Raw genomic sequence first — 17,376 nt, forward strand, 5'->3', positions numbered from 1 at the left:
CTCTCCCCCAATGGCAAGATATCCTTCGTGGTATCTAAGGTTCAGTTTTTCTTGTTTGTTCAGTCTGTCACATGAGTAGATGGAACTGAGATGATCTGCTGAAGCATGAGCCTCTATGAACAGATCTGCTGCTGCCTAACCACTGTGATCTCCTTTGGTCAGGTCTGGATTGTGGTAACTTGTGATGGGGATCAAAAGGAGTTTGATGAAAAGGTTTTCCTGTCATCCCTCTATAGGCTCCTAGGCACGGCTTTCTTTTTGTCTTTGGTCTCCTCCAGTATCTTCAGGCTGTCACCTTGGAAAGGGTAGGCCATAATTACTGACTCAGAGTGAAGATTGGCTTGCCAGGCTCTCAACCACAGAGTGCATCTTGTGGTAGCTCCTACAGCCACTGAACAAGCCATGAAAGTCATGGTGTCAAGGGATGCATCTGCTAAGAAGGTGGCAGCCTTGAAGATGACGTTTGTGCATTCTGATGCCCTTTTATTGTAAACAGAAATTAGGTGGTTCAATTTTTGGGCCCAAATGATTGAAGTCCTGAAGATGAGGGCAGCAGTAGCAGCTGCTATGAATGCTAATGACGAAACCTCACAGGACTTTTTTGAGGCACAGTCTGCTTTTCTTTCTAGGGAGTCTTTAATGGATACCGTTTCACCCTCCAACAACAGCTCTGTGGCCTGAGTGCCGTGGTAGGGGCATTCACTTTTGGAACCTGCATTATGTCCATGGCATACAGGGATAAAGAGTACAATGTGTTGGTAGTTTAGGGGAACTGCCTGCACTAGTCTTTCAAAGTACTCCAGGAAGGGGACTGATTTATCTGATTATGGTAACACTGGAAAAAAAACCCTTTCCTCCTCTTGGCTCTGGATTTGCCCCCTTTTGCTTCCTCTCCAGTATCAGGCTCCTCAGAGAGATCCAGCACCGTGATGACTTTTGCCAATAAGGCCTGATATAGTTTAGTTCAGGGACTTGCAACCTGCGGCTCTCCAGATGTTCAATTGGCCATGCTGGCAGGGGCTGATGGGACTTGTAGTCCATGAACATCTGGAGAGCCGCAGGTTGCAGACCCCTGGTTTAGTTGATTGTTCTTTGTCTGGCTTGTCCTCTGATGAGAACTCTCCTTCTTTTTCATTGTCTGATACAGAACAGGAAGACACATTGCCTGGGGAATACAGCAGAAGCCTGACTGTAAAGTCATTTTGGCTGCTTTGGTGGGCCATTGTTGGGAGCTCTCCCTGTAGGAGGCAACCTACCCATCCCCAAAACCGTAACTTTGATGAATGTCTTCAGTCGCCATTCACTGAACTAGATCTGTCACCGATGGAGCCAGCTGGCTTGAACAGAAGGTTTATCTTGTGATCCTCAAGGCATCACAATGAAGTCCTGAAGATTTTGATCTGCCCTGTTTGTTTATATATGTCTTTGTGAAAATGTTGTTATTCTGATTAATACGGGCTTTTGGCAGATAATCTGTTGGAAGCTCATCAATGCAAAGCACACTATACATTGTTCCAGTTGGTTTATAGGAAGTGTGACTTCTTGAATAGACCAGGAATTTAAACAGGCTGGAATTTCGTTTACGATTGCCCCCCACCTGGATAGGCTTGTGTCTGTGAAGGCTTGTTTCTCTTCTGGGAACCAGAAGAACTTACCCTGTTTCACATTGGACCACTTGGTCTACCAGAGTAGGTTGAGCTTCACTGTAGACAGAACCAAGAGGGAGAGGTTCATCTTCCTTGCTGTGAAAAGCTGATATGGACACAGGAACTGTTGGAGGCTTTGTGCAAGTAGCCTCTATATTGGAAATTAGGAGACCCGTCAGACTTGCCAGAATCATTTGTTAGCTTATCGTCAGGCCTTGGCTCTTTGGGATATCAGTTCCACAGTCTTCCAAGCCTTGGCATCAGTAACAAAGAGTCAGTTATCCCTGGTGTTTATCAGACCCCTGAGATGTTCCAAGGTCTGGATGGGAACCAGGGAGCTCCTGTAGCAATTGGCAAGGAAGCCGTGTTGTTGGAGACTGTCTTGGTGGTGTCAGCTTCTGCTTGTAAGCAGGTCAGAAATCAGATCAGCAGATCGTCCAAATATGGATGAATATGGATACCTTGATGCCAAAGTAGGGATACTGTTTCATAAGTTTTGTAAACACTTGAGGCGCAGTACCAAGGCCAAAGACGACAGCCTTGAATTGGAGTTGTCGTCTCATCACACACAATCTGAGAAATCTGCAATGTCCTCAGATACAAATAGGTCTCCATGAGGTCTATCAAAGTCATGACGTCTCCAGGCAGCAAGGCCTCTGAGATCGACCATGCAAAAGTGTCACAGTTTTTGGAACCTGTTCAAGAGCTTTAAATCCAGAATTGCTCTCCAATCTCCATTTTGGGAACCATAAAGGAGTATATTCCTTGCTCTTTCGCTGGATCGGGAAGAGGTTCTACAGCTTGAATGGCAATCAGATGGTTCACAGCTGTGGAGATTCTGAGGTTTTTTTCCCTTGTTGGCTGTGCTGGGGGATAGGAAGAATCATTCCAGAGGTCGAGCTGAGAATTCTTTAGAAGGTGGCACTCCAGTTTTGGAAGCAGTTGAAGGATTTTCCATGCCCAATCAACGGGCGCCTGAAAGAAAATAGATGCCGGATGGACATGGATTTTGTGCATTTTTCTGGAAAGTTAGTCTGACTTACGGTCCATGTTGTCTTCTCCACAGATAGAAAGTCACTGTCATTAAACAGCCTGACTGAATGGCTGCTAATCCCGGCAAGGCTCAAGATCTGATGCTGCATCTGAGGGGGATCTCTCCAACATAAAGGTGGGGGGAGAAAAAGCAGAGGAGAAGTACAGGAAGGAGAATCAGAAGGCTAGAGATACTAAGAGACAGAAGTTTTTGGATATCAAAGAGAACATCCTAGATGCTAAGAATCTAAAGAAAGTAGCATAGGCCACTAACCCTGTGAAGCAGGAAAGAAACTGAAGGAGGGGTGACTTTCACAGAAAACAGGAAGCGGTTAATTTGTTCCTGACTCCCTGGACAATTAGTGGGGCTCACCCACAAGGTGTCCTCCTGCTCAGTGGGAAAACAGAGTGGTTCCCTGGATGAGGTGAAAGAGGAACGCACTGAATCTGCTGTAACTCTTCTCTTGAGGTTCTCCTGACTGCCTCCATAATCTCATTGGAGCAAGATGGCTGCCTTCCCACAACCTTGGAGGCTCCCTCTCCCTCATCAGGTGCTGGTGGTTGTTGTCCAGGGGGCTTGGTCTACTATCAGGGCCGAAGGCGGCTGTTTTTGCAGTCAATGCCCTTTTCATGCCATTTTTAAGTGGAACATCTTGCCACTTTTGTTTTGACACGAAAGTATCCTTCACCCCTTCTCTTCCCCCCTTCACCACATGTAAAGCTTCCGGCAACCACTCTGTCTTCTTGTAACAGAGAAGAGAGCAGCCCTGGGTCTGCGTCCACTTCAAAAAGAAATCTGCTGAATTTGTCACAATCCTGAAACTCTGCCGGGGGGTGGGGTGGGGGGTAAAGATGAAACAGAAAAAAGGAGGTGTGAGAGAAAATTGAGGTTTTCTCTTTTTTAGCAATAGTTAGTGACAAACAGAGGTTTAGTTGGTGAAAAAGGACAGCTGCTATGAAACTATTCCTCAGCTGCTCTCCCTAAGTGAGGCGAGAAGTAAACTGGGCTGAGAAGATTCCCACCTGGGGTACAGGAAGTTAGTCCTGCCTCTCTGAGCTACCCATGAGAATCAGCCAATATTAAGGTGCCCTCCTCCTCAGAACGAGAAAATGGGTTTGCTCCCTGCAGCAAATCACCCCTCCCCCCAACAGCAGTTCAGAAATTGTAGTCACCAGTGTAAATCGCAGTTAACCTTTGAATCAGAAGATGAAAGAGATGAATGAGCAGCAGTGGCATAGTGGTTAAGAGCAGGTGTACTCTAATATGGAGGAACCAGGTTTGATTCCCTGCTCTGCTGCTTGAGCTATGGAGGCTTATCTGGGGAATTCAGATTAGCCTGTGCACTGCCACACACGCCAGCTGGGTGACCTTGGGCTAGTCACAGTTCTTCGGAGCTCTCTCAGCCCCACCTACCTCACAGGGTGTTTGTTGTGGGGGGAGGGGAGACGAAGGGAAAAGAAGTTTGTTAGCTCCTTTGAGTCTCCTTACAGGAGAGAAAGGGGGGATATAAATCCAACTCTTTCTTCTTCTCCTTCTTAAGAGCAGGGCAGCGGACAAAACAGTAGTTGATATAAGGTTGATTTCAGCTGGAAAATGTAGTTAGTAGGGAGTGTTACATCTGGACATCCAAGCATGCAATCTTTAATACTTTGTAGAATATTCAAAGGGCTCCTTGAAGCCTGAATAAATGCCCACTTAGTAGAAGCAGATCTAAATATAAGAAGCAGAAATGAAGGGCCACAACTCCTCTTCCTCATGTGCTTCCTCATGTGAACAAAAGATGAGGGAAGTTCAAACGTCAGGCCTTGCTTAAACTGGTCCTCTAAGAAACACAGACTGCTCATACACAATTATCAGAACTAGGGCATTACTTAAGGAGCACGATTGTTGCTCAATAAGACTGTAGCACTTAAGCAGCTTTTGATGAGGTCACGTAAGCAGCAGCAGTACTGTCTATAACAAGGGCACTAGACACTGGTATCCATTACAAGAAGTTAAGAAGTCTCCCCACCCCACCCCCTTCTCAACACACATCCCGTCACAAGTTCACCCAAAGAAGCACTCCTAGGAAGTTTTTTAATCCTCACTAGACTCACCTAACACAGTTCTTACATTAGCAAAAGAACAATTTCTGCATATATAGTGGACGGTTTCAGGAACACACCGAAATTCTCTGCAGATTTTGGTCAGGGGAGTAAAGTTGTGGTGCAACTACTGCTGGTTTTGGTTTAACATTCAGCAGTAATTTCAGAGGTTGCAATATCTCTCTCTCTCTCTCTCTGTGTGTGTGTGTGTGTGTGTGTATGTTTCTAAAAGATGCAACTGTAGTTTTTGCACTGTGAATCAGGCACTATCGGAATGCCAATATCAGGACACAGATTCCTGTAAACATGTGGATACTAACATTTAAAAACAGATTGTTAAAGTAACTTAACAACTCTACTTACAACGCTGAAAAAAATTTGCTTCGCTATCTGTGTCATGGCAGGCTGCTATGAGCCAATCCAGGCGCGCAAACAGTAAAACCTTCCCAATAACATACTTCAAGATACTTGGGAGCATGGATTTCTTGCCTGACAGTGCCTCCAAGTCAAATCCTTTTTGGATTTGGAAAAGTTCTTCCCATTCTAGCATCGTGTGAGCAGGGAAATTCTGTGGTAGTGATGCACGCATGGGTTCCAGAGTAAGATCCATAGACCAGGAAACAGAAAAAACTACTAAAGAATGTTCGTCCCAGAAAATTCAGCTTGAATTCATCCACCAGGCACCTTCTGATATTTGTCACTACAGACACAAAAGGGAGAGCCCTTTCGGTCCTTCACTGTAGTGAAGGATGTGAAGAAACAGGTATTGCCCATGTTAGGCCTTTCTGTTGTCTGCTTCAGTGAAGAGGCAGCAGAAATGCACAATGAAAAGATCTGCCTCATTAAATGCCACCTCTAGCAAGACACAGGGAAGTTCTTTTGATTATACACACATTGGGAAGTTTGGGACATCATCTCTGCCTTTATCTACCTTGTGTAGGATCAAGGACCATTCCTAATGGGTTCTGACTAGGAACTGAGGCCATCCAAATGCACGCAGAGGCTATTTATGGCACATAAATGCAAGCACAAAATCTTTAGGGTTTCGCTATAAAGTATCTCTGAGAAACAGAGCCTGTCCCGAAGGTCATGTCCTGCAGCAGAACATAGAGGGGAATGACCTGTACAATAAATAAGGGACATCCCAAAATATTTCTAAACAGTCCCCAGGAGGTATTTTAAAAACTTTCTGGATAACCATTTCCTAACGCAGCTTTCAACCAGCACAGAGAGGTGAAAAAAACAACAAACCTACCAAGCCGGCCCAAAGCCTTCCATGGGACTGAATGGACTTATGCCTCCCTTTCGGGTGGCATAAGTCCGGGGTGCCAGCCATGACTCCCATGGCCTGAAAGCCCAGATGAAAGCCAACTATTATCAGCCCCTCCCCCTGGAATGCCCCAGCCTGTTCCCCTGCACTAGCATCCAATCGAATACCAATGCAGGGCAGAACCCGAGTTGTCCTTCCAGGTCTGCCCACCTCCCAGGTTACCCACCCCACCAGTACATTTATCAAATGCCCCAGCACAGCAAAGAAATGCGACAACATGAACATATGCTGGCTCCAAACAGCCACCCCCCCCCCACCCCTGGATGGGGCTGCAATTCTGCAAAAGTTACTGTCCCACAGGTTTTACAAAAAACACTTTATGCATAGCCATTTCCCAACTCAGTCTGCAAAAGTTACGGTCTCACAAATATTTTACTAGCCTGCCTGTTCACTCGTCCATCTCTCCATTAACTCTTGTGGCACAGCAAAGGCTTAAGAGCAACTCTTTTCTAATCTAGACAAGCTATCTAAGTTGGTCACCTGGAAGAAGTTCTATTCATCAGAGGCAATTGGGCATAAACAATTTACAAGTTTGAACTGTTTAGATTAAGCTCACCTATAAAACTCACATTGCTAAGTCGATCAGGAACTCAAAAGCAAATGTAAGCTTTCACACTGACACTTTAGCCAAAGAGAAGGGGAGAACAGAAAGGAATCCTGGCGCTGCTCTGCAAACTGCTATTTAAAAAAACCTTTTGCAATGGACAGTGCTTTTAGAAAGGACCTACATGCTCATAAAAATTAGCAACCAGAACATGATAGGAAAAGGCAGCAGTCTCCAGCATGAGCAACTTACAGCCTGCAGTAGCTCTGCACAGGGCTGTACTGTTGGCTCAATTTCTCCAGGATGTGCAGGACACATTATATAGCACTTTCCCCCAAAAGCAGGCATCTCTGTCTGGCCCTGAGCAGAGGAGACAATGATCATCCCCATCCGAGGGAAGGAATTTTGCTCAGCACTGCCAGCAGTATTTAAAGATAGCCTGAGTCCTACAGCACGCTGCAAAGAAGACTGCTTACACTATAATTATGTATAACTTCTACAACCATATAAACTATTGCTTTTTTAAAACAGAGGACAAAACAAAGCATCACAAAAGTCCCCCTATTGATGCTGCCGCTTGCACTAGATGAAAACAGTTGAGCTGGAAAGACAACCCATCTGGGCATGTGCTGTCCAAGCTTCATCTGGGGGAGAGGATTTTCATGCCTAAATGCTGGTGCTTCCAAAACCAGGCCCCCACATATGCACAAAGCCCTTCAATGTGACATACAGAGACCATGAAGTATCCCATTAACTGTGCCCCCAAGGAGACAGCAGAAACAAGGAGACAATGAAATAAAGCCAGGAGTGGCAGCAGAACATGGAAGAGGTTTAAAAAACCATTCTGCTCAAGCAAATTATAGTAGTGAAAAGCATAAACAATGCCAAAAGCCTTCTTCAATGTGTTAAAAAAACCCAACAATTTATTAATTTACCAGTAATAGGACAAATATTCTAGGAGCCAACCCAAAAGCTTAGGAGCCGGATTCAGTTTTCAGACTTCAGGGATTTGTATTTTAATGGCCATATTTTCTAACTTTTTCTTGCAGTTTTATTAAATGGTATCTTATTGTTTTATTCAACAAAACAGTTACAGTTCATAAGTAAACAAATGAGGGAGACCCAGCAAATTTGGCGGGGGGGGGGGGGGGAGGAGATTACAGCTGTCCCTCTTCTGGCACTGCTCAATCAGGTCCTCCATCAAGCCTCCTACCAGACATACCCCTAATCAGCTGGGCAACAGAGCAGAGGGGGCAGAAAGGTTGAAGCAAAAGGTGCATAAACTGCACACCCTGCTTAAAGCCTTTTGCTACTGCCACCTCCATTTGCATGGGGTAGGGAATGGATAAGAAAGTCTGTTACAAGCCCCCCCGAGGGTAAGTAGTAAGTGCAATGCCAAAATGCTTTAAGGGGAATTGCTGAAGGATGCTAAAATAAAGTAATTGCTAAGAATACTAGGGGCCACAATAAAATTTCTAGACACTGTGGTAATCTGGTACCTAGGAAAGCCAACTGATTTCTGCTAGTAACCATATTTTTTTAAAAAAGGCAAGTACTTGGAGTAGTTGATTTAAAATGATTAAACAAACTCCTGCAGCTGATTCTGGTTTGTCTCCTCTGAAACAAAGCAATTCTATTGAAGCCCTGTAACAGGCATGATTGAATGGTCAGATCCCACTCAATGAAGAACTAAGGCAGAATCTCCTAAGACAGTGCTCAGAGTTTATTTGGTAAATACAAAATCAAACCCGTGTCCTAATTAAAATAGTCAAAGATTTTGTGACTTGAGCAAATTCCCTTCATTAAAATAAATGTGCCAATTAGACACCGAGGAAAAAGGCACTGCCTACTTACTGAGACCCCCCCCCCCCCACTCAGGAAAAATGGTTCTGCCCGTACAAGTGAGGTGGAAACTATACAGATTTGGGACACAGGGAAATGGGGGAGCAGTTTCCTCCTAACCCATGAACTTTCCAAACAAGACAATGACGTTTACTAACCATTAGAGGGAAACAGACCTATTTGAAATCATGAAATGCTACATCTATGAGGCTTTGAAACACATTAGGGTCACCACATGGTTCTTTTTCTCTGCTCTCTGCACTGAAAATTCTGCTATCTGCTAATGCTTACTCTTACTATTTAAGACTTATATCCATTCTGATTTCTCTATTTTTGTCCCCTCCAAACAATGTTGAGTCCAAGGAAGATTATGTGGACTTTTACTGGATGAGTGATTTTCATGAAACCGCCCAGCCCTTTATGAATACACATTGTACTGCTTTTAGAACATTCATCTCAGCGTTCCTTCTGAATAGGATCAGCCCTCAAGACTGCTAGCAATATAACATAACAAAACAAAACACGACACATTATCTTTGTAAAGCTGCATGATCTCTTTTTTTGTCCTCCCTCTTGTGGCAGAGAGATACCCAAAGCCAAACGTTCATGTACGTTTATACAGAAGAAAGCCCCACTGAACCGTATGAAGCTCCCTCCTAAAGTGTGCACAGGATTGCCTGGTTAAACAATAAGCCTTCAGAGAGGAAACAAACTTTTAAAATACTGAGTTGCACCATGTAGCTGTAGTGCTGTACAAATAAAGGGGAGACACAACCAGAAAATTTTTTTACATGCTCCATCATACAGGAAGACAGAGGAATTCTCAGGTTACTTTCTGCAAAATCATGTATTGCACAACATGACGAAGGCACTCACACACACACACAAATCACTCACCGAAATCTACTCTCGTTAGTATGCACTGCATTGGATGGTCAGTCGTATGCCTTGTCGTTGTTGCACCACTTTCATAACAAGATGCACACAGATCGTAATCGTAGCAAATTAAACACTTGTATCTGCGACCTCGAAAATTTCCTTTTAAACATGCATCGCAGCTGACACCTGGAAAAAAACACACAAAAATTCATTAGCGCCAAATTATTTCACATTTAACTAGGCATCTTTCCAGTTGGTTATACAGGCAGCTTTTAAAGTGAGGTTTACTGTAATGTTATTTTGTGTCCGCCATGTGTCACCTGGAGTCTCCGTTGGGAAAAGGGTGGGGTATAAATAGTAAATAAGCTTGACTATAGCTGCTAATATTACTCTAAGAAAACATTCTATTTTACTTGCTATTTCTCAAAACAAAGTCTTATCCTTCTCCAAATGAATGCATCCAGACATAAATAATCTCTCATCTATGCTTAACTTTTAAAGTGCAGTTATCCCTTCCACATCAGTGAGATTAGGAGCACAGTGCCCCCTGCAACATGGAAATCTGCATAAAATATTTTTGGACCTCCCTTCATACCAGAGAGTAAGTCTGATTTTTTCTTTTTCTTTTATTTTCACTTTAAAAAAAAGAAAAAAAGTGGGTAGATTTATGACAATAAAAGATAAAATATGTTGATATTATACAATACTATACATATATTTTATTCATTTCTGAGTTTCTAAACTTCTTCTGTATCGTCTGTTGGCCTTCACATGCTGTCTGCAGCTTAGGCAAAACTCCCCAAATTTCCCATTTAACTTCTTATGCAGGATAAAGCTGACAAGCAAAATCAAGCCACCAAAAAAAAAAAAGATTAATCAAAGCGTTTAACCCCCATCTGCAAAACTACCTAAAGAAGGTTCTCTGGAGAGACAGCATATTAATTTTTCTAAAGAAATAATAAATAGATAACAGCAATATTTCTGTGGATATTGAATACCCCAAAGCTAGGGTGGCATTCAGTTTGTCATGGCAAGCCAAAATGGCAAGCAAAAACATGGAAGCCATACAGAGGCAGTGTCCACAGCCACCAAGAGAAAATCAAAGTTGGTAGGTTACAGCCAGCTAGCAGAATCGACAGAGCCACAGTAAGCAGGGAGGAAAGAAAATGGAATTTCTCCTCCCACAGAAAACCTCCCATGACCACGCTCGTCTAATACAGGTTTACCTCCAGTTGGAAACAGTGTTGATTAAAATGAGTTTCAGACACATTCCTAACTTACATCAGCAACAAATGTAATATTAAAACAAATTTTAAAATCATTGGCTCATTCCGCACATGCAAAATAATTCACTTTCAAACTGCTTTCAATGCTCTTTGAAGCTGTGCGGAATGGCAAAATCCTCTTGCAAACAGTTGTGAAAGTGGTTTGAAAACACATTATTTTGCGTGTGCGGAAGGGGCCATTGTTTCTAGTCCACTGAAGCAAATGGTTTGGCACTATTAATTACACAAAAGGGATTAAAAGAACAGGGGGGGAGGAACCATTTCAATCAAGCTTCATAAACCATTGTGGTTCACCCACTGAAAGACATCCTGAAACACAAGGTGTCTCCTCAACAGCACATCCTTGACCAAAAATGTAGGGCAGAAAAATTTCCAGTACGTTATCTTCATTATATTTCCCTTTCTAAAGATTTGCCGTGCCATAAAACTAATACAAAGAATGGCTCTCACTGCCAATACAATATTAGTCCAGCTTATTAGTTTCAAAGTTGTAACTGATGAGTGGAATCCAACCACCTTTTTCACCAGTGAAGAAGAGAGGACTGGGTAAACTCTGAGCACTAAAAAGCTGATGGTGACCATCAGACCTGAATAGACAAAGCCATGAGGGATGGGGGCTACAGTAAGGAAGACAGAGTGAAAAAGCTGGCTTCATCCAATCCAATATTTTAGGTCAGCATCCCCAACATGGTGCCTGTTGGTGCCATGGCACCCATCAACACCTTTTTGGGTGTCTATCAACTATTCTTTGGTAGTGGGTGGGGTCAAGTCAGGCTTTTGCCCAGCAAGGTTTCTGATTGACTACTGGAGATTTTTTTAATGTTGCTTTGGCACTGTATTACTGAAGTTAAGTTGTGGCAATTATCTTCGGGCTTGCTCCATCTCCCGTGGCAGACATATATTTTTTTTGCCGTACCCACCATGCCGTGTCAGAATTCCCAGTGTGGTCACAGACACAAAAAGGTTGAGGACCCCTGTCTTAGGTGATCATTGCTAAAAATAATGTTTTATATGTAGGTCTCGTTGATTTCCAATTGGGATGAAAATATTACATGAAACTACATGTAATAATCTAATTTTTTTTCAAAAAAAATCAAGTTATGAATTTTGCTGATTGGCTCCACAGGTCAAATTAAACCAAAGCCAAAATTCTTATTTATATGTCTCCTTTCACATGGAATAAGAGATACTGTAGTTATCAATCTGAAATGCAATTAATAAGTAATGCACTTGATGCTGCAGAGATTGACAGTGAACTAGAGGTGTTCCAGTGACCTGAGTCATGCAGCAGAGTTCACTTCTGTTGAAGCAGAAGAGTATCGTAGATACTCCTGTTCACACGCTATAAAGCACAGTTCTTGGGGTGTCCTAAAATTAGTGTGCCTATTCTTTTCCTTACCTTCAGGATTTTTTCATAGATTTTACAAATTAAGAAAAGTAGAACTATATTATCTTTAATTGCCCAAGTATTATTCATATAAAAATGTCTGCATAAAACTTTGAATTTATCCAGTCCGGCTTCCGTGCTGGGCATGGGACGGAGACCGTCCTCGTCGCCGTCACAGATACGCTCCATATGCAGCTTGAACAGGACGGATCGGCGCTGTTGGTATTGTTAGATCTAACCGCAGCGTTTGATATGGTCGACCACGACTTTTTGACCCACCGCCTGGCCGCTTCCGGGGTACGGGGCACTGTCCTTCAATGGATTGCCTCGTTCCTCCGGGATCGGAGTCAGCAAGTGTGGTGTGGGGACCAAGCCTCCTGGCGGTGCCCACTTCATTGTGGGGTGCCTCAGGGAGCGCTATTGTCCCCGCTGTTATTTAATATCTACATGCGACCCCTTGCTCAGCTGGTACGGAGCTTTGGGCTGATCTGTCATCAGTACGCTGATGATACTCAGCTCATTCTGTTGATGGAGGGGGGAGCGGTCATCGCCCCTGCAGCTCTCCAGCACTGTTTGGAGGCGGTTGCTGGTTGGTTGCAACAGAGCAGGTTAAAACTTAATCCATCGAAGACGGAGATCCTCTGGCTTGGTCGTGGGGGGGAGGGTGAGAATTTCCAGCCGCCGGCCCCCTCAGTCCGCAGCCTGGGGGTCCACCTGGATTCGTCTCTTTCGATGGAGACCCAGGTGGCCCATATAACCCGGGTTGCGTTTTTCCATCTTCGGCAGGCCCGGCGGCTGGTTCCCTTCCTCTCCCACACAGACCTGGCCACTGTGATCCATGCAACGGTCACCTCCAGGCTGGACTATTGTAACTCACTCTACGCGGGCCTGCCCTTGTGGTTGATCCGGAGGTTACAACTGGTCCAAAATGCAGCAGCCCGGCTGCTCACAGGGGGCGCCTTCCGTGATCATATTCAACCAATACTGCGCCCCCTGCATTGGCTCCCGGTTGAATTCCGGATCATCTTCAAGGTATGGGTACTTACCTTTAAGGCCTTACGCGGCCTGGGACCCTCATACCTTCGGGACCGCATTACCCCATATGTCCCTACTAGGCCTCTACGTTCAGCAGAGGCCAATTTGCTGGTAGTCCCTGGCCCCTCAATGATGCGGCTGGCCTCCACGCGGGCCAGGACTTTTACAGCCCTGGCCCCTGCCTGGTGGAACACTCTTCCTCCAGCTGTCCAGGCCCTGCAGGATCTTGGTGAGTTCCGCAGGGCCTGCAAGACGGAGTTGTTTCACGGGGCCTTTGGAGTGTCCAGCCGCTGATATAAGTGCCCCCGCCTCCTCCTACATTTTTTTATTATTATTATTATTATTTATTAAACTTGCTATACCGCCCTATCCCCGGAGGGCTCAGGGCGGTGAACAACATAAAATCATACAAAAAACATAAAAATCTTAAAACAGGTACATTCTACAATAGGGCCCACGAGACCCATATACCACCCTCTTCCAAAAATGAGGAGGGGTCCCAATGATGTTAGGGGACCCTACTAGCAGGGGGGGCGGGGCATTATCGGCGGCTGGACTCTCCAAAGGCCCGGTGGAATAATTCGGTTTTACAGGCCCTGCGGAACTCTCCAAGGTCCCGCAGGGCCCGAATAGCTGGTGGTAATGTGTTCCACCAGGCCGGTGCCAGGGCTGTGAAGGCCCTGGCCCGTGTGGAGGCCAACAGCGTCATCAAGGGGCCAGGGATCTCCAGTAGATTAAGCCTCTGCTGATCGCAGAGGACGAGCAGGACATATGGGGTAATGCGGTCGAGAAGATACGAGGTCCCGGGCGTAAGGACCTTAAAGGTCAACACCCACACCTTGAACATGATTGAATTAGATAGGTAGCAATGCAGGCGGCGCAACACAGGGGAGATGTGTTCACGAAAGGCACCCCCTGTGAGCAACCGGGCCGCCGCATGTTGGACCAATTTCAGTTTCCGGATCAGGCGCAAGGGAAGGCCTGCGTAGAGCGAGTTACAATAGTCCAGTCTGGAGGTGACCGTTGCATGGATCACAGTGGCTAGGTCAGTGTTGGAGAGAGAGGGGGCCAGCCGACGGGCCTGTCGAAGATGGAAAAACGCAACCCGGGTTATATGGGCCACCTGGGTCTCCATTGAAAGAGACGAATCCAGGTGGACCCCCAGGCTGCGAACGGAGGGGGTCGGTGCCAATATGGCCCCCTCCCACACCGGCGGCTGGAAATCCCCAATCTCACCCCCACGACCAAGCCAAAGGATCTCCGTCTCCATTACCATCTATGGGCCCACTCTTTTTCTCCCCTTCTGGGAGAGTTTAACAGGGATTGTTGCGGGCATTGCTGTTATTAGTCGTTCTTAATTGCTGCATTTTAACTTAAATTATTTATAGTCTATTATGTAACTGTTATTTTATGTTGTTCACCGCCCAGAGCCCTTCGGGGGTTGGGCGGTCTATAAGACTAAGAAATAAATAAATAAATAAATAAAATATTTAAATGGCATTTGACCCCCCCCCCCCCCCCCCAACAATCCAATATTTCAGTTTATACATTTGTTGCTGATGGAACATAATATTGAACCGTGTACTACATACAAGTCAAACCACATGTGCGGCATCAAACCTAATGTATATTTTTTCTGGAAAACAGGTATCACTGACCCAAACTACTTTCACCTGCAGCCACACCCAGAGTTAGACAACTTTGTGGCCATTGAGTCAAGAATTTGTGCCATAAGAAGGCTTGGGATCTATGGGAGAATTTTTAGAATTCTGTATAACACTCAGTTCCACTGATCTGAGCTAAGGCAGTTGAGACTTCTTCAATATTGTGATGAAACTGCATGGGCTCGGCCTATAGGACAGCAGGTTTCGGCACCACTTTATTGCTTTGGGACCTGATGCAGCTACAAAGACTGATGATTTGTTCGATGAGGCTGGAACTATGAGTGATGGCACCATACCCATTTACCTCCAACTCAACATCAAGCACTTTTAGTGTGTGGAGTGAGGTCACCATGAGACCAGTTTTCAATTGTAACAAAAAATTCGAAGCATAAACATCTAATGTTATATAGTTCCTGGTTTTAATTAAGTGATATGAGATTTAGACTGTGTTTTAAAGTCATATTTTATAATATGGTGTTTTAAAGTTGTATTTATATTACAGTTGTTCACCGCCCTGAGCCCCTATATATGGCGGTCTATAAGCCAAATAAATAAACAAACAAACAAACAAATAAAGCTCTACAGTATTCAAACTGCTTCACATGTACTCATTCAATAATCATTTGAAAGAACTTTACTTGAAAGAACTCCACTTTCATTTGAAAGAACTCCATACAGTATGCCGGTATTATTAACCCTATATATTACAGGGGCGGATCACTAAAGCTGAAAGGATGATAAATAGCTGAAAAAAATGCATTTTCTTCTTGCAAATTACCTTGCTAAGCAATATTAATGAAGACAGTCCCCTTCCCACTTTGCCAGATTTTGTAAATTATTTATAAGTGAAATATGAATGTGCATCAATGACAGCTTCACATAAGTGCCGTCCAAACCAGTCACACACACACACACACTTTCCGCTTTTGTTCCTTCACCTTAATAGCAGGCAGTGCATGACCTCTGTTTATCAGCAAATAATAACAAAACCAGTTCCCCTGCCTTTCCACTGAGCTCCCTGAATGGATTTCTAAGGTGACCAAATGCCCTTGAATTTCAGTCTCTCTCTCTCACCCTCATGCCCCCTTTTTACTTCACTTATGGATTATTTGGAACACCAATGGAAATAGGACAGAATCACTGAACACTCTGCCACCGGAGGGTAGAAGCCTAAAGATAAAAATGGCTCATCCTAATTTTAAATTATTAATGCACTGCTTTCCTAAGACTTTCTGTGCCTTTTGTAACTTCCACGCATCCATTTTCTTGGTGTGGTCCACAAATCCGAGACATGCACACCCAAATCCATGATCCCAGGTACTTTTTTTCTCAGTGGGGCCTACTTCAGGTATTGGAGCATGGCTGGGAGAAAATGGAGCCTGTGTACTGATCTTACTGGAGGTAGGTGTTCCACTCTGTTTACATGCTCTTAAAATGAAACTGTTAACTCTGCTTTGAGCTAACAGGTTGAAGCAGTTAAGAGCAGTGGACTCAGTGGACTCTAATCCGGAGAACCTACACATGCAGCCTGCTGGGTGACCTTGGTCTAGTTACAGTTCTCTCAGAACTCTCTCAACCCCACCTACTTCATAAGGTGCCTGGTGTGGGGCAGGAACAGATTGTGATTGTAACACGCTTTGAAACACCTTAAGGTAGATAAAAGTGAGGTTAAAAACCTAATCTTGCTGTGATGGGGCACAGCAAGATTTAAACAACAAGGCCGAACACTTCATGTCGAAGCCTGAGAAAGTTGCAAAGAGGATGCTTTGGTTTGATGATTTGTAGCTGAGTGGGCAAAAACTTATGAGAACCAGAGCAGCATAGTGGCGAAAGAACTGAGCTGTGGACCAGGAAGCCCAGTTCAAATTTTACTTCTGCCACAACCTCAATGACCAGCTTTAGGTAGGATCTTAGCCTCAGGTCTCACTCTGTAGTATGGGGATAAATATGCTGACCTCTGTAGTTGTAAGTTACAGATGTAACAATGCTTCAAGCAGTCTAAAATACCATCTAAGTGCTATGTATACGTGTACATAAATTCTGCACTTGAGCAAAATGAATCTTCGGTTTATTTGGTGGCAGAGGCGTACTGAGGGTAAATGGCACCAGGAGATAAACTGTCTCCAGGACGCGCGTCCCCCGGGTTCTGCCTCCCCCCACAACCCCAGCTCTGCCCCCCGATGCCCGCAGGCTCTGCCCACCACTGCCGGTGCCCTTGACCCCGCCCATGTCACCATGGACATGGGCAAGGTCTAGGGTGCCCAACTCCCCCCCCCCAGACTCCCCCTGCCGGCTGGGCTCCCGGCCAGCAGTCCCTTCTGACCTACCCTCCGGGCAGGTCAGAACGGTCCATTGGTACTCACCCTGAAGGGGCCTTCTCCTGGATGGCGATGAGGGCATCTTGGATGGGTGATTTCCAACCTATACTCAGGGAGGCAGGACTAAATGATGTCACTTCCTGTGATGGGTTGGACTCTCTCTCCTCGATCCCCAGAATCCGATTGGCTTAGCAGTAGAGTAAAGTGGAGACCTCGGGATAACAGGAGTAGTGACAACAACATAGAAATATAACACTGAACATGGAATAATAACCTATAACGAACTCCAAGAAGACCTAACTTTTAACTATAATTCTAACCCTAAAAG

The 17,376-nt window shown here is 44.8% G+C and overlaps 1 protein-coding gene across 2 annotated transcripts in view; it reads right to left on the minus strand.

The window, feature by feature from the left end:
• Nucleotides 1-17,376, minus strand: part of KCMF1 (potassium channel modulatory factor 1) — a 72,723-nt gene that overhangs the window by 20,379 nt on the left and 34,968 nt on the right. For both annotated transcript variants that reach the window (XM_048503719.1, XM_048503718.1), the window contains one exon: nucleotides 9,377-9,544. In XM_048503719.1, coding sequence (XP_048359676.1) covers nucleotides 9,377-9,544 — 168 coding nt within the window. The remainder of the gene's footprint in view (nucleotides 1-9,376; nucleotides 9,545-17,376) is intronic.

The sequence above is a fragment of the Sphaerodactylus townsendi genome, linkage group LG07, assembly GCF_021028975.2.
Source record: "Sphaerodactylus townsendi isolate TG3544 linkage group LG07, MPM_Stown_v2.3, whole genome shotgun sequence".
NCBI lineage: Eukaryota > Metazoa > Chordata > Lepidosauria > Squamata > Sphaerodactylidae > Sphaerodactylus > Sphaerodactylus townsendi.